This window comes from Gadus macrocephalus, chromosome 14 (genome assembly GCF_031168955.1).
Source record: "Gadus macrocephalus chromosome 14, ASM3116895v1".
Taxonomy (NCBI): Eukaryota; Metazoa; Chordata; class Actinopteri; order Gadiformes; family Gadidae; genus Gadus; species Gadus macrocephalus.
The window spans coordinates 5,803,031-5,821,814 of NC_082395.1; the positions used below are offsets into that span (position 1 = coordinate 5,803,031).

General features: G+C 42.7%; 1 protein-coding gene across 1 annotated transcript in view; it reads left to right on the forward strand.

Moving 5' to 3' along the window:
• The window catches only part of si:ch211-186j3.6 (neural-cadherin), a 244,038-nt gene that overhangs the window by 195,904 nt on the left and 29,350 nt on the right, over positions 1-18,784 (forward strand). Inside the window, exons 28-32 of the mRNA XM_060070949.1 lie at positions 30-157; positions 5,847-5,974; positions 6,467-6,590; positions 12,555-12,735; positions 13,820-13,986. Coding sequence (XP_059926932.1) covers positions 30-157; positions 5,847-5,974; positions 6,467-6,590; positions 12,555-12,735; positions 13,820-13,986 — 728 coding nt within the window. The remainder of the gene's footprint in view (positions 1-29; positions 158-5,846; positions 5,975-6,466; positions 6,591-12,554; positions 12,736-13,819; positions 13,987-18,784) is intronic.

Consider the following 18,784-nt stretch of genomic DNA (forward strand, 5'->3'; position numbering starts at 1 on the left):
TCTCTCTGTCTCTATCCATCCATGTCCAGAGTTAATAGATGGCACCCCAACCCTGAAGATCAACCATGGCTCTGGCACGTTGGTGCTCCAGTTGCCAGGCAACGTGAATGTGGCAGACCGGAGGTGGCACCGTTTGGATGTCCACAGCAACAGCAAGGTGGGAGGCTTGGCTAATCACAACTCTCTCTCTCACACACACACACACACACACACACACATGCACACATGCACACACAAGCACGCCCACACAATCACACACACATGGACATGCAGACTCACACACACGTGTAAGCACATGCACAATCACGCAAAGGCATCAACACCTGCGATACAGGTGGATACTAGTACATTAACATAGGCCCACACACATAATGCAATTATACCTTTTGGTTTATTTTCACTTGCTACTGCCTAACGTCTATTTTTAGTTTGGGCTTTTTAATTAAGTTGTTAATCAGCTTTCAGTGATCGTTGATATTTAGTTGCTATAGGTGTGGATTTGGTTTTATCAACGATGATGCGTTGTTCACATAGGTCATGCAATTAAATCAAAGTGTAGGTCAGTTGACGTTTGTCCAAAGGTGTGACTGATTCTGTCTCGGTGAAATATGAAATGTGTTTGAGGGTGGCTGTAGGGGAGTGAGGAGGAGAGGCAGAAACAGTGTAATCTTTCATGGTGAGCCACCAGGACGAAAGAGTAACTTGCTTGCTATTATAAGACCAAAGAATAAGCACATGATATTTGCAATTTTGCTTGTCAAATCACTAGTCACACGCATGAAACATGTCAAGGATCCGATTTGTCACTTTGCCAGCATCCCTACAAACAATTTGGCCACGATTAAAAATCGATTACAATCAAATAAAGATTAACATACAATCAGTTCAGGCAACAGCCATGTAATCAAAAGTAAAAAAAACTCCTTACAGACCAACAGCATTTTTTTTAATGCCGTTCATCAGCATAAAATGGCGTTGACCCCTCTGATAGGCCGAATTGCTCATGAGCACTTGGGTCAATTATTAAATCCATAGTAACACTAACTGAAATGCCAATCTGCTGAATCTGAATCCAAATACTTGCTATGTAATGCAAGTGTAAGGGTAGTAATTTAATCTGATTCATTGCTCTGAGAATAAAGAGCTTCTGAATTTGCTTTCAGAAGGCATGTTAAACAGGAATTGAACCCAAACCCTTTCGTTTTTGTTTTAACCATGGTAATAGGTCTTATTTATTTCATAGCAATAGTAATCTATGTAATCTATGCCTCTTTCTCACTGTTACTAACATATTTGGGGGTAGCTGTGGTGAAGAGATGAGGATTTTTGTGATGATGATGATGATGATGATGGTTGTGGTGGGGGTGGTGATGATGGTTGTGACGGAAGTGCTGGAGGTGGCGGTGGGAATGATGTTGGTGGAGGCGATGGTGCGGTTGACGGTGGTGGAGGTTATGATGATGATAGTGGGTAGCTGGCGGTGACAATGATGTTGATGTTGGTGGTGGTGACGGTGGTTGTGGTAGAGCTGTTGATGGTGGTGTTGGTGGCAGAGAGGATGGTTGTGGTGGAGGGGATGACGCTGGTGGATGTGGTGCTGGTGATGGTAGAGGTGGTGATGCTGGTGATAATCGTGGCTATTATGGTGGTTGTGAGGATGGAAGTTGTGATGAAGATGACGGTGGTGATGGCGATCTTTGATATTTCTACTCAGGTTGCTTTTTCACAACTATCCACGTGTCTTCCTTGTAGCTGACTGTAGAGTCAGCTACAAGGAAGACACGCTACCCTTGTATGTGGAAGCCTAACAACTCTAACCCTGTTTTTTCAAATAGAATTGCCAGCAGAGGAGCACACTTAGGACTTTTGTAAAACTCCAATGATATTTGGGGTATAAAAGAGAAAATAGCAAAGGAATAAAGTGCTTTACTCAACGCAAAATCCCGCTCTTATGAAAACAAACCCAAAAAAACGATGCTTGGGGCATTCAAGATGCCGAGATAAGGTCAGGAAGGGAGCTGTGCTGACAGCTACAGATGGCAAAAAAAAACTCTCCATGGATTCTCCATTATTGCCAGAGGCATATATATGTGTGTGTGTGTGTGTGTGTGTGTGTGTGTGTGTGTGTGTGTGTGTGTGTGTGTGTGTGTGTGTGTGTGTGTGTGTGTGTGTGTGTGTGTGTGTGTGTGTGTGTGTGTGTTTCTGGTATAAAGTTGTCAGCAGCTGAAATAAGCAGCCCAGATGTATCCACGGAAACATTTGAAATATTCACTGAATATATACATAAATAAAGCAATCATGTCGCACCTGTCACTGTCGTGGTTAAAACCCAAGAGCCTGCAGATAATAAAGCATCAAACTAGAAACTTTGAGCGACTTCTTGTCCAGACTCATCATAACAAATTTATCCCCGATAGCCACAAAGCAAAGTTTCCTTAAAAATAAATAACAGCCGTTAAGTGGATTGCATCGCGATAAAGGCACGGAAATGTACACCAGAGTTCTTTATGGGGGTACCGATAACACATTTTGATCCATCCCTGAAGCATTAAGAATCTACTAATTATTTCACTGCCAAATTTAAGAAGTTCATAGAGCTTTGAGGGAAAAATACATAATTGGCTTTTGATTTATTTTACATTCTCTCTCCTTTTTAATTGTTCTCTTTTGTTCACAACCAAACACACCGGCATTGAACATATTATCAGAGCCTGTTGTACAGGGAGTTTCCAGCTGTAGTACAGCATTTATTGGAGCATGCAAATTCAGTAGTTCACACTGTGTCGGCCATTCAACAATAATGCAGTAAAGCGTATTACATTGTGAATTACACAAAACAGTGATGTTGCATCAGAATAAAGAAAGCCATACCCCTGCCTGGACGAGGCGGAAACTCATTCACATGTCTCATGAACCCATAGAGCTATGGGCATGCCTTTTATGTAATAAAACATGCAAGGCAAGTGCAAGAGTACTACAGTTTTTGCACACACCACTGCACAGAACTGAACTACTACTAATTGAATCCAACACATGTGAAGATGTGTCGTGAGCTAGCTGGATATGGCCATCACATTAGAGGCATAACAAAGACCTCAACGCAGGGAGTGAGTCTAGCATCTGAAAAGCCACTCAGAAAGAAATAAGCTAACTGTGGGGACTGGATTCACAGAGACACCTATTTCATTCTCTGCACTTACTGAAGGCGGGGGGTATACACAGGGGTACTCAAGTAGAAATGATGAGGGGCCACAAATTTTTTTTTCAGTGACTCAAGGGGCCATTTATTGGGACCGTGTACGTCCGATAACGTATCATAACATAACGTATGTATAACATTTACAACATTTTATAACATAACATTTCCTTTTTATTAAAAACAAAAATATTTCCTAAAATAAAAATATAATTTTAATTTGGGCAAATATTTAAAAAAATAACTAAATAAAACCAAACATAACCCTGTTCAAGATAAAAAATAAATAAAAAAAAAAGCCTTCAGACAGCCCATTTTTGTGCTTTGTTTAACAAACTATTTCACATTTCTCACATGTCCCCTTTAATGGGAGAATTGGCCTCTGCTTTCTTTGGCCAATGCTTCAAACCTGGGCTGATATGGTGTGATTGCCAGGGAGACACACTGATGCACGTGCTCGTTGGTTAGGCGACTCCGGTACTGATTTTTGATGAAGTTCATTTTTGAGAATGCAGATTCACATCTGTATGTGGATCCAAACATTGTAAGGATGTGCACTGCCATCCTATTCAGCAGGGGGAAATTGGCCGCAGTTGACATATTAAGCACAGAGGGCGAGTGCTGGACGGTGGTAGAAAGAACGCAAACCTTTCTGTCCACTCTGGTTGGAACTGGCGGTTTTCGCTGTCCAGTTTTCTTTTTGGGGCAAATTTGGAGCATGCCATTACGGCTCCGGTCGGTATACGTGTGACTGACTGCTGCTGAGATGGACTGTCTGCCTCGAGTTTGGGAGGGCTGGAGCGGTCTGTGGGCTGGAGTGCTATCTGTTTATCGTTGCAACCCCCAGCCTCGTATTGAGATCGCGGCGCGCGGTTTCAAAATAAGAGCGCCCAGCACGATTTTTTTTATTTATTTTTTTAATAATTAAAAAAACTTTTCAAAACAGCTCGAGGGCCATTAATAGACACCCCGCGGGCCGCTACTTGAGTATGACTGCACTAGGCTCTACGGAGCATAGAAGTGACACAACAGACTGGAGTTATCGACCCTGAGGAAAGTAATAAGGTTGAAACGCTTAAATGAAGAGCTGGAGTGATGAATGATTATTTTCATAATCCTACCCCTCTGCTAAATTGTTGCACGATGCTATTGATTGTGCTTCGAGCAATACATGGAATGTATTAATCCCTTGTACACACGTGTGGTTTATTGATTTCATTGTTTACGCATGTATGATATGTTTGTTGCTGTGTTCGAAGTAGGTAAACGCAGGCCATTCCATCGTATTAATGTCGATGATGAACATGCTCATCATACCATGTCAAAAATTAACTAATGCGGAGCGACCATCAAGGCTCAGTCCTTACCGCAGCAATGTGGTTCTTACTGCATGTACTCCCCTCTCTCTCTCCTGTACCTTCTTGTCTAAATCCCCATGAATAAAGCATAAATAATGAAAAAGTTGACCGTAAAAAATCAAACAAACCGATGACAAAATCTCAGGCAAATTGTAATATTTAACCGCTTATAACCAACTCAAATCTTCCTCGTATCTGGTTACAGCTCCACTTCATTTAATTAAACGTATAACAAAGTACTGCAACATCGGGAGAACCAAAAAAAACATCAAACTCTTCCAATAACCAACCCTTTCCAGCGACAAGTTTTGTTGCACGATATCCCACTTTTGATATCTCCAAGACCACCGCCAGAGGACGGTCGCGATGTAACCCCAACAACACTCGAGCACAGTTCTCCTCTGGTCTTACACTCACATTTCGATGTCGTCACCTTCAACCATCCAATTTCATGATCACAAACACGTAGGCATGAAACCACTCCATCTATCGTGGCTCTAGCTATCGCAAGGTTACAATCGCTATGTAAGCAGGCCTCCAACATTTACCTCCAAGGTCTCCCCTGCTGAAATCATCCACACGATACGAGTGCTCTATCTCCCACTCATGTGCTGTTCGTGAGCATTTGGACAGCGCCGTCCATATTTTTCTGAATCATGAAATTTATTTGCGCATATATCAATAAACATTTATTATAAAAAAAAAAAAATTCTACATGATGGAATAAGTCACACATTAGAAAAAACGTCAAATGAACTACACCTTTGATTTCAATTTCATGTCCCGTGTGAACGATACATCATCGTTGATAAAAAAAAAAAATCTATAACTATAACGACCAAATGACAACGTTCGTTATAGTTGGACAATTGTTAGAATAATTGTCCACTCTAGCAAACATTATTCTAACAATATTTTTATTTCATTTGTTTGAATGTGTATTGTGTGTATTGATACTATGGTAGGAATCCCAGTGTCATCACAGAATTAGAATACCAACTGTAAAATGTTTACACGAGCATCGTGTCTTAACAGCAGATATGGACTGTGAACGTCTAAAAATAGCGCTAATTAGGAAAAAGAGCTGAACGTGAGGATGGCCCAAAATAACCATGCACGCACGCACGCACGCACGCACGCACGCACGCACGCACGCCACGCACGCCACGCACGCACGCACGCACGCACACACGCACACACAATGCCATATAAGCAACACTAAATAATATAGTGTTTTAAATGCAAATGAATCTTCATGATGTGATGTTTTGTGTGCGTGCCATATGCTTCAGGAGGTGCGGTTCACACTGGATCGCTGTGCAGGAGCCACAGTGATGGAGATGGAGGGGCTTGGCAGTTGGCTGACCACCGATGACCACTCTTCCTGTGAAGTGACGGGTGTCACTCCAAACACAGACCGGTATGTGGTTGGAGACACACACGGGCAAGCATACACTCACACGCACATACACAATTACGCACATGCACATGCAAACACAAAGGCTCACATAAAGGCAGGTATGTATGCATGCACACACACACACACACACACACACACACACACACACACACACACACACACACACACACAGAGACACACACATACACATGCACACACACACAGACAGACGGATCCACCCAACCGCTCACTCACTCACTCACTCACTCACTCACTCACTCACTCACTCACTCACTCACTCACTCACACAAAGAAACACATACACAAAAAGATCCAACAACACACTGTACAACACAATCAAGGAAATACTTCCTTCAATGTTCCTGTGTTAACTTTGTGTGTGTGTGTGTGTGTGTGTGTGTGTGTGTGTGTGTGTGTGTGTGTGTGTGTGTGTGTGTGTGTGTGTGTGTGTGTGTGTGTGTGTGTGTGTGTGTGCGCGTGCGTGCACCACAGACACCTGAACATGAGCCAAGTGCTCCAGTTAGGGGGTGTGAACGAGGAGGTCCCATACATGTACCCTCAGCTCCAGCACAAACACTTCAGCGGCTGCATCCGGAACCTCGTCGTGGACAGCAAGGTAAGACAGGCTCACACACTCAAGCACACTCACACACACACACACACACACACACACAATGCACAAATGATTATTTCTCCCCAAACCAAACGATAATAAAAGTGACTCAGGCATGGAGGTACAATTGACTGTAAAGCAAATCTAGATCTACTAAATCTAAATCTACATTTATTTTTAATAAAAAAACTGTTGAAAGCAACTGTCAATTGTTCATAAATAGTAATATTAATAATCAAATCCCTGCACATCTGAAGGACCCTTTAATTATGTTTTTCAGGAACCTGAAAGCCCGGCTTGAGTGTTACCTTGAGTGCCCCACTAGGAAAATAAATGGTCCTATGATGTTTTTTTTCAATAAAGTGGGTTACAATAATGAATCCTAAAACGTACATATTACAATTTATTTCTCAATTCTCGATAGGAAAGATGTTAGCTGTGTTTTCATCTTAGGAATTATTTATATTGAGCAATCCTAGTGTGGCTGTTAGCCAATCTTCAAATAGCTGATGTTCATGTTCGCAGCAAATTTGTGCTTAATACTGTGGCTGCCAAGTCACAGTTTGGTAATATTTGTTTGACCTTGTTTGCCACCGGCAGTGGTATGGAATAATTACATTAGAAGTCGATTACACACATTATGTATCATTAGTAATATATTCATGTTCTTCACTGCTTGAGGCATACGCTACTGCAATTTCCTCATTCAATAATAACCATTTTTAGAATGGGTGCGTGCACAGAATATGAGTAAGAGGAATTTATTCTTCAACTAGTTAATTTTTCGGCACATGCCTGTAGGAAAGTCTGGGGTCAAGGGTTATTTGAACTACTATCTACAGGCCCACGGTTATATAGCCTTGCCAGGTGGTTTGTGTGTGTGTGTGTGTGTGTGTGTGTGTGCGCGCGTGTGTCCATTTGTGAGTGCGTTTGCATGCACATGGCCTGTAGCTTATGTGGCTACAGGTGAGTCCATGATAGAAACTCATGCACACATAACCCATGTGTCTATATGCATATGTGGCAGCTTTCCTTTTCTTTCAGCATGTTTGCACGTGTGTGCCTCCCATAGCGTTTACCCTTTCCCTTGGACAAATGGTGGAAGGACAGTGCTTCATTTTAATGAGAACAAAAATCTCAAGCCCCTGGAGTTGCTAAGTCACTTGCATATTTGTAAAAAAGAAACAACAACATTTTGATGGAGTCTTCATGGCCAAACGGATAAACACAATGGAATTCCGTTGATGGAAGCCAAATGAAGGAATTTAAAGCTTTCACTTCAATAAATCATCAAAAAGGGTGAATCGCTGAGGGTGCTACTCACCCACTGCCACAAAGCACACTTCTATCAGATGATGTTTTCCGGTTTTTCATTCATCTCTTGGATCCTGGGAGGTGTGTCACTGACATGATTGGGGTGTTAACGTACCCAGTGTGCAAAACCAACCCGCGTGCCTCCGCCTCGCGGGGACATCGCTGTTTTAGCCGTTTTATTTGTTCACTAATGAGCACAAAATAAAGTTTAAGTTGTGCGTGTGGGCGGACATGAGGAACAGATATGTCTGCAAAGGGAGAAAGCTGCAAACAGCAGGCGTACAATTGATTAATAATACTGAAGGAGGCTGGCTGCTTCTGCGCTACATTAAGTCCTCACCAAACTAACCATTTCTGTTTCCTGCGTTGGCAGCCTCTTTGTACACAAACAACTTAACGCGCCGTGCGTATGTGTGAGTTGTCATGCGTCTCGTTTTGCCCGGAGCCCTATCTGTGACCATGTTCTTCTTCAATTGTTTTCTGCAAATATTAAGTCACACTTCAGGAGGCCTGTTTGTGTGTGTGTGTGTGTGTGTGTGTGTGTCTGTGCGTCTGTGCGTGTGTGCCTTTAGCTTGTGAGTGTGAGTGTACATGTGCGCGCACACATGCATGTGTGTGTATGTGTCCGTGTGTGCTTGAGTGCGGGTGTGCGATTTATTCCCTCACACCATTGACTCATCTAGAGTATATTTATAATATAATCCATAGTGTATACTACAGATGCACTGTATCCATTAAATATCTATTCAAATATGGATTTACATGTTTCCTGTTATATATATATATATATATATATATATATATATATTGATCTAGTACATAATGCATAGTGCCTATGTGTGTAGGCGGCTATCTGTAAGATGCAGCAAGAAAGTGAGGGCAGGTCAGATGGCTCAGCAGTAGGGGTCACGAGAGGCCTGGTGGAGGTCAACCAATGGCCAGGGACACTCTATAAATCTGTTTCCTGGAGCCCCATCGCTCTCTGCAATAGCTGGCAGTCATCCTTCTTTAACTCTGTTCAGGTGTATCATCGATCCTTTTCTCTCTCTATGGCAATCTCTTTCTCTCTTTCTGTGTTCGTCTACTGCGCCTCTCTGTCTCTCGCTATCTATTCTCTATTCCACGTTGATCTCTGGTAATTTTCACTGCCTCTCAGAAAACACTTTAAACCTTGTACAATGCATTTCCCCAGAGAAATTAAGGATACACACACGTATGCATACGTGCACACACACACACTGGGCATCGTTAACGTTAACACCGTTGCTCAATTTAATCAAAAGAAACCTTGTACATTTCTGAGGTCACAACCAATCAACAATTGCCCCGTAAGAACGGACAATTCTGTTTCTTTCGCCTACTTTTCCTTCATTTTCTTTATTTTTTCTCAGCCGTCTCTTCTTCCCCGCGTCGGCGAAGATGTGAACTCATAAATAACAAAAACAGTGCGGCCGGTTTCATGAAAAGTTTAAACCAAGAAAGGGAGATTAAAGCGCTCAATGTTTACGTGTTCTTTCAATCGTCGCTCACAGCCGTCCGCCCGTCGCACTGTCGCCATGGTTAGTTTTGATGCAGATATTTGCTTTTTTCTGCTCTGTATTCACAGTTAACAGTTCCAGCACTGAATTAATAAAAAGGGTTTTCATAGGCAAGGCAAGGCAACTTTATTTATATAGCACTTTTCATACACAAGGCAGACTCAAAGTGCTTCACATATAAACATTGTCATACAATTAAAATAAATAATATATCTATAATATATCTATATATATCTATTATAATAATAGATTCCCATTTCATACATGAAATGGGAACAAATGTGTGTGTTTGTATGTAGTTAGGGTATGTATATATTTATATACATATAAAACTAGGTGAAATAAAACATACTGTACTCAGATATGTAATCCATATTAATTTAAGTGTATCATATATATTGCAAAAACCACAGTAAACATAGAGATACAGAATTTTAACAAATTATTTAAACTTATTATATTGAGGAATAATTCATGCCACTTAAAGTCATGAATAACCCCTTCCAGTTGGATATGTATACACTTATTAATACGATGCATATGTGTCCTGCTAAACACAACAATCTAGCCTAAGTGCAGAAGATCCTTTTGCAATCTTCTAGCCCTACGTATACTCAATCTTATTCTTTAATGAGTTGATTATTCACTGGTGAATTTTCAATGGCTTCACCCACAACTATAGTTGTGACACCTACCCTCAATACTTATTTACCCCTTTGCATTCCCATACCATGCTTTATGCATGAAGGTACTTCATGCATAAGGTACATCCGAAAGACGATTGGTTTAGTCTAATTAAAGGGATAGTGCACTTTTGCCTGATTTATCTGGGAAGGCAAGTGTAACCAACTGTATTTTTAAAGGTAATATAACAATGCAGTGGTGCATCAATCCCAGGTTATGAGGAGACTGCCTTGTATTCTTAATAGAACTCTGATAAAAGGAATAGCACACAGACACAGTGAGGCACGTTTGACCTTTTATCTAACGATCTAACCATATCTAACCATCAGAATCAATCAGATTATTTACACAATAATATTAATAATAATAATAATAACACTGAACCTAAAACACTGAACTCAATACACTGAACCCAAAAGAGGTCCCCAAGAAAAATAACAAACTAAATAAAATGGGTACCCAGCAAGTCTTTTTGAGTGCACTCGATTCAATGAAAGGGGGCGTTCTGTTCCTACCACTACGGCCGAACGCTCTTGAGCAGGGGCCAGTCGATGACAGGCTGTTCTCTTGTTCAAAGTAACGTCAAATCTTCCTCCATATCTTCTATTTCTTCCGTAATAACCTTTTCTTCGTTTCTCTTCGTCTATATGTTCACTCTTCAAGTCTATGTTCGCTCTTCAAGTCTATGTTCGCTCTATTAGGGAGCGTCAACAAAAACACGGTCTCCAGGCAACCGTTAGCGGCCGTCAGGAATATAACCTTTTCTTCGTTTCTCTTCTAGTCTATATGTTCACTCTTCAAGTCTATGTTCGCTCTTCAAGTCTATGTTCGCTCTTCAAGTCTATGTTCGCTCTTCAAGTCTATATTCGCTCTTCAAGTCTATGTTCGCTCTTCTTACGCGTCAAGCAGAGAACCAGCGTCAACAAAACACGGTCTCCAGGCAACCGTTTCAGTTAGCGGCCGTCAGCAATACATTGTAGCACGTGAACACTGGTCGCTACAATATACTGGGAATATATATATACTATAGATATACACCATACACACTACATTATATATATTATTATAATATATACATTCATATAAAATGACATATACATATATTAGCAGAGAGAGTGAAATAGCATGGGTTACACAAGCATGCTAAATTTCACTGTTGGTAGTTCCATTATCACTAGATCAAGTCATGCCTGAAGGTCTCGATTTGCTCCAGTGCAGATTAAGGTATGTTCCGGACAAATCATTCAGAATAATTTAAAAGACGTTAATCTTATTTTGGCCGGCCACGACCGAGGAAGACCTTTTGTAGACCAACCTGTTTTGTACTCAATGCGGTTTCAGTTTGGTGACTAAAAGGTCCTTTAGATAAGACCAGTTGGGTCTCCATGGAGACGGGGGAATCAGATCAAAATAAATCAGTGTGCCTCGCTTTTCTGACGTACCGTCTTCACATTGCCATCATCTCTGGAGGTGCAATGAGTGCCGAAATGGCATTTGCTCGTTTTCTCCGCAATCCCCGTATGTTGTTCTTACGTTATCGCCACTTTTATTTTCGTACGCTCAAGTGTGTGTAGGTGTAAGGCTGTCTGCAATATGTATTTGGAGGAGGGACGTTTTGAAATCGGACAATGAATGCCAAATGAGTACATTTTCATAAGCGATACGCATTTGTGATTCAAGTAGCTTAGAAACAACTCTCTCTCTCTCTCTCTCTCTCTCTCTCTCTCTCTCTCTCTCTCTCTCTCTCTCTCTCTCTCTCTCTCTCTCTCTCTCTCTCTCTCTCACCCTTTGTCTCTATAAAGTGCTTCAAATTATGATTGACAATATACTCATGTGTCCTTCTACTGGATCACCTCCCCATCTTCCACCCTCTCCCAACCGATCTTCACTCCTCTGCTCCCTCCTCTCCTTTCTGTGCTCCTCTTCTCCCCTCTCTTCTCTCTACTTTTCACCCCCCTCACCACTCCTCTCCTCTTTCTCCCTGCTGCTCCCCTCCCCTCACCCTACTCTCCTTTTCACCCCCCTCACCACTCCTCTCCTCTTTCTCCCTGCTGCTCCCCTCCCCTCACCCTACTCTCCTTTTCACCCCCTTCCCCACTCCTCTCCACTTTCTCAACTCTCTCATGTCACCTCCTCCTCTCTTCCCTTTTCTCCCCTCCCCTTGACCCTAATCTCCCCACTTCTCTCTCCTCATCCCCTCTCCTCACTCCTCTCTCCTCTCTTCTCACTCCTCTCTCTCCTCATCCCCCTCCTCACTCCTCTCCTCTCCTCATCCCCACTCCTCACTCCTCTCTCTCCTCACCTCCCCTCTCCTCACTTCTCTCTCCCATCTCCCCACCTCCCCTCCCCTCACCTCCTCTCTCCTCTGACCTCACTCCTCTCTCCTCATCCCCCTCCTCCTCTCTGTCCACTCCATCCCACCGTCTCTCAGCTATATGATCTGGGCTCCCCGGCTGACGCCCAGTCCAGCTCCCCGGGATGCCTGACCACGGACGCCAGCTGTGTCAACATGGGCTACCCGTCCTGCGGACACCGCGGCCGTTGCCATGGTGAATGGGGCTCCGTCAGCTGCCAGTGCATGGCGGGCTTCACCGGCCAGCAGTGTGAAGAAGGTAAACAAGCTAAATCAAAGTATGTTGGACAGAGGATAATCCATTACAAAACCCTGGCTCTAACTCACTCTGAACCAGTTAGATATAAATAATTGCCAAATATTACAGCTGTTTCAACTGTCGCTGAAAAGTGGGGAAGTCACGGGTACCTGTTTGTGATTCTCTTGATGTTATCAATCCGCCTCCGCCATATAATTTGTATTTGTGTTGTGGCAAATGCTCAATGACAGATTATATGAAACAGGACAAGCAGCCACAATATGCCTTTTATGCGTTGTCGCTGCTTAGGAGCTAACGTAGGAAGAAGAGAGAGTTTAAATCACAGCTACCCTCCAATTGGTTTAGCGTCACACTTAATTTGCGTAAAGTTGTAGACGCCAGGATCTCGCTGCAGGGCATGTCGTCCACCTCTGCAGCTTGCTGATTCAGAGCAACATTGAACAATTCCAATTTAAGCCTGACTGTTGCTTTTTATGTTACAAGTTTTGCTCTTTCGGGGGGGCAAAACCAAGCCCTTTAAGGTTTAGTTCCCTTCGGTTCAGTGCAGTTCAGTTCTATTCATTCACATTGAAGTTGTTTCTCTCTGAAATGGCTTGGGTGTGATGAAAAGAGTTTTCTAACACATTTCTGGTTGCACTCTGTTGATGCTTCAGCCCTGGCATTATAAAGGTAATAAAACATTCAGTGAGTAGAGAGCAAAGTGTCTGAAATACAGACACACAGAGTTTTGGAGATGTTGTTTTCAAACATTGACCTTCAACCCCAGTATTCAAACTGGACTCAAATTGGGCTTAAGAAGACAGTCCATGATTATAGCAAATATTCTGTGGATGTTTGATGGGGATGTTGCTGTTTGTTTGCAAGCTAAATAAGCGACAAAGGCCTGAAGAAAACTAAGATAGAAAGGAAAGATAGAACAGGGAAAATACAGCTGTACTAATTTAAATGTCCTATAAGAAACATCAGCATCTGTTGTGATAATGAGGGATATGCAGACATATGATGGGATGCATTCTGACATTCTTTTGGACACATACACTCACCCATGTGTGATTGAGTTTGACTCGACCCTCCATCGTTTCAGATGTTCCAGAGTACTCTTTTGACGGGCGCGGTCACGTGCACTACCACCTGGTGACCCCGATGGCAGCCCGGAGGACGTGGATTCAGGTTCTGATCCGAACCCGCAAGCACAGCAGCACCATCGTCTCCCTCATCTCTAAGGATCAGAGCGAATACCTGCGCCTGGAGGTGAGCCACGTGTGTGTGTGTGTGTGTCTGTGTATGTGTCGTCCAAAAGTTGGTTGTGCCACCAGATATCAATGTGTTTGTAAACTTAAGCGGTATTGTGTTTTTAGTATTTTTTCAGCAAGATTCAGCTTGTGTGTAATTTAATTAAACTGTTGGTGTCAAATGACATTAGCTGTAAATAAGATTTCCTGGAGCATTTGTTGCAGTCAAGTTAAAACTCACAAGAGAATTGTATTAATGTTTAATATCCATTATCCTCACTGAAAATTAACAGAAAGGAAAAGATTGGCACTGAAAAATAGTGTATTGTTGCTTTTTAATTTAGATTTAATTAATTGGATGAAATATTGGAAAAAAAAAAGATACAGCATTTTTTTCCAACACCACGGTGGAGTGTTGCTTTGCATGATTTCTTTGTGTTTCTGTTTTTCCATTTAGTTGTAAATTGTTTATGAAGCATAGCTTTAAATTGTAACTTTAACATCATCCCCCATGACGATACATTTGCAATTTCTGGATTCATAACTTTACAATAAGGGTGCATAAATTCACCATAAATAAGCCTTATTTAACCAACTAAACCTAGCCCCAACACTTACCCCTACCCCAGCCCCCCTCTGCTCTATTGACCCCGTTACTGGGCTGGGCTCCCTCTATGGTTCAGGGGCCCTGACCCCTTAGGCCCTTGCCGGTCGTAGGGAGGGCCTGCTCTCTTGTAGCTTCTTCTGTTATAAATAATGAGTGAGAGTCTGTATCATGATGTACCTAGCTGGGTTTCGCACCTTCCTCGGACCGCCGCTGCTCGTGTTCTCCTCCGAGCTCAGACCTCTAAAGCAAGAAAGAAAGAAAACCAGAAGAAGAATAATTCAACAATCCTGGAAAGACAAAACTTTTTTTGTCAACCAGTGAACCAGAGTAACTTTGAAGCGTACGTGAAGCCCCTGTTTCAGCTTGGATTACTACACTGAGATTAAAAATGATAATTAATGATAGTATAGTAAGGAAGTGCCTGTAATCCCCAAGAAGCGTAAAATTCCGATCGGTCACGGAGGAATTAAACGCTGCCCGAGCTGGAGCCCCGCCTTCCTCGATCAGCACACACCTCGCCGCCAGTGTTCCTTCTTAATGATGTTGATGAGTATACCAAAAGACACTTTAAAGGCGACCTATTATGCTTTTCGACTTTTACGACCTATAAACGTTGTTATAATGATTGATAGTCATGTTTAACCATACACAAAAAACGATGTAGATTTTCGGGAAACTCTTCCTCTCATCTGGGCGCTTTCAGCATTCTCTGTCAACACTCGGTTTCGTCCTTCTCCGCCCCCTCGCCCCCCTCCTGCCAACCCAACTCCGTTGTGATTGGTTACCTTCCTTGAAGCGCGCGCGCGGGCAGATTTTACCAGGCATATGGGGGCGCGGCAGGAGTGCCTCTACGTAGATGATTTCCCGGAAATGTGAACAAGTGAATCGCAAACGTTGTCCCGAGTGTTTAGCGCTCTGCACAGCCACCCCAGACTGTCAGCAGGGAATACGTCGAAATGCATGTACGTCATTATTTGACACTTTAGTATGGTTAAACATGACTATCAATCATTATAACAACGTTTATAGGTCATAAAAGTCGAAAAAGCATAATAGGTCCCCTATAAACACACCTGCGTTCAGAGTAGGGTAGAAAACACTCAACGAACGGTTGGCTGTATTCTAAGTTACGTTCTTATTTTAGTAACAGTGAGAACATTTTTCTAGAATACTTTGTTGATGATAATATTAAAAAAAATACTAGGTTTGAGAACTGAAAATATTTTGGGTTCACATTGGGTTCCCTTTGGGTTAACAATAGCTGAATTCAATCACAAAACACCTTATCCTGACGTCATGCTATCTTTATGCAGTCATTTGCATTCCTGCATTTAACTTATGTTAATTCATGGTAAATGTATGTACCCTTAATGTTAAAGGTTATCCCTTAATTATAACACAATACTTCGAAGTGTCTCATGTGCTTTGGTTCATTTCAATTATCTACGTTTTTTTTATTTTTTTATAATCTTTGGCAGGTGATGTAGTAATAGATAGTCGTTTGTTAACCCTGTGTTTTTTTTCCACTTCATTTTGACTCTCCCCCCGATTCTCCGGTCCGCTCTCATTCCCTTCATTCAGTCACGTCCCATCCGCTCAGACTCACTTACATGGCAGTAGAAGAAGAAGATCAGGTTTCAGGACATAAAATTTACCAGTTTTTTCTCCATGGCCGCTTGATGAGAAATTGGACACTATTTTGCTGCTTCCTGTTAGCTTCATGCCTTGGAAAGAAACAAAGAGAAAAGAGAGGGTGGGGGGTCTTTTTCGCATCACTTGCTCAGACTGTTTGGTTTTAATCACAGGAAGAAATTAGTATGCGTTTCTCTTGACTGCCTGCAGACTCACATAGCAAGGAGCGTTGTGTGTGTGTGTGTGTGTGTGTGTGTGTGTGTGTGTGTGTGTGTGTGTGTGTGTGTGTGTGTGTGTGCGTGTGTGTGTCTGTGTCTGTGTGTGCTGTTGTCATGAGACTTGAATTCTAATAACCCAGCTTGGGAAAAAAGTGAAAACACATAGTAATTATTTTTGTTTTGTTGTTGTTTCTTTATTGTGCAGTTTGGGCTTTACACCGGAATCGGTTTGTGCTTTGATTAGCAAGTACCCCTCGTTTCTGGATGTTATTCAGTGGGTGAAGGTGTCTGTCTGTGTGTCTTTATGTTTGTGTTTGTGTGTGTATGTCTGTGTGTGTGTTTGTCTGGGTCTGTGTCTGTGTGTCTGTGTGTGTGTAACTGGATCGTGTTTTTTAGACGTCTGTTACCCTAGAGTTTTGGCAGGTGGCTTTGGCAGAGATTCCATTACCACTTCACTCACGCACGCACGCACGCACGCACGCACGCACGCACACACACACACACACACATATACACACCAACTACAACACCAATAAATCCAGTTTCACTGTCTCAATCGCGCTCTCTCCCGATGCCTCGTCCCTTTCTGCATCATCCCGTCTTATCTCTCTTTGACACCTACGACGTGTAGCCACCCTTCCCGCGTTTCTCTTTCTGTCTGTCTCCGCTGTCGGGGAAAACCTGGCATCTCTCATGTGTCCTTTTTATGGTTTGCTCCCCGACTCACGTCTGTCTCCACCATCTCTGTTCCCACGGAGACAGCAACGTTGGAGGGATGCTGTGGAAAGACTCTAGTTTCCGATGAGCCTAACGTTACCTCAGTATGGTGTTTGCGTGTGTGTGTGTGCGTGTGTGTGTTCAATGGGTTTAATGGTCGTAAGCATGAGGGAGGTTTGCTTTTACCGCCAAAGTAAAAGAGTAACATTTATTCTTATTATGGTAGAGATGGTAAATCATTTTTATGACGTTTGCTCCCTCCATGTTCTAAATTATTAACCAGGTTTGTCTCTCTCAGAGGCCTTTGGTTATGAGTCAACATTTTTTAAAGGAAACAAAGGAAGAAACTCTGTAGTAAAATCCCTCTATGGCAACTGCTCAAACCGGTCACAGTTATAACCTCAGCATGGGCCGATAATATATTTGTTATTTTTCTAGGCTTTTATTCCTTCCCTCTCATTCCTGTAGACACCCATGGCAACGTGAACAGCATCATTGCCATTCAGTTCTCTTTTACCAATGCAGCCCTTCATGGAAACTGAATAAAGGATACTCCATCCCTACCGTTCTCTCTCCCTCTCACGCCTCTGTCCCTCCCTCCCTATCGTCTGTAGCATCACCCATAGCCTTAATAATACCACTGATACACATCTGGCGGCATCTGGCCCTGTTTCCCCACCACATCTGACATGCGGCTGTATTGGGGGGCTCCCTTGCAGTGAGATCCCACAGCGTCTGGCCGTCCATGGAGGGAGGGTTCAAAGGTTCTCATAGCGTTGACCGGGGAGTTAAGGCTTCTAAGAGCATTTTGTTGAGAAGCAGTGCGTCTTAAAACCAGGCAGACTTTAAACTAGGCCAGGGTTACTATGCAACACTTGTGTATTCTGTGTGTGTTATTTCTGGTGTGTATGTTTCCCGGCTTGGTTTTCAATGTGGAGGCGACATGAGATCCGAGTCGCACAACTTTCTGCATCATCCCAAACATTTTATTTACTTTGATCACACGCTTACTCACTCACACGCTCACTCTCTCACCTGCTCAATCACAATCACTTATTCTAAATTGCTCTTTAGAGTACCCTCCCTCAATCCATAGCTCATCTCTCTCTCTCTCTCTCTCTCTCTCTCTCTCTCTCTCTCTCTCTCTCTCTCTCTCTCTCTCTCTCTCTCTCTCTCGGTTAATAATTAATAATTAACCTGCTTCTCTGACTCTCACAAGCTCTTGTTCCCACTGAGTCTCTATCCCTCTCCTCATGTCTGTTTCTCCCGCTCTTCCTGCTTTCAATGTCCCTCACTTTCTCTAGCGCATTGCCTGACTATTTCACAGTCTCTCTCTCTCTCTCTCTCTCTCTCTCTCTCTCTCTCTCTCTCTCTCTCTCTCTCTCTCTCTCTGTGTTTACTTGGAGGAGGCATTAGAGGAAGATGGTCAGGCTGCAAGCGATTCTCGGTGGGACATTCAGAGGAAATGTAAATTGAAATAACACCCCCTCCAACCCCATTGACCCACCCCCTCAACTACTCAGCCCCCCAATAATGTCTCAGCGATGCGAGCATCGGCGCAATAACACAGACACACAGGCAATGTTGAGCAATAGTGTCACTTCAAGTAGTGACACTACTAGTTCAACTACATTTCTCCGTAG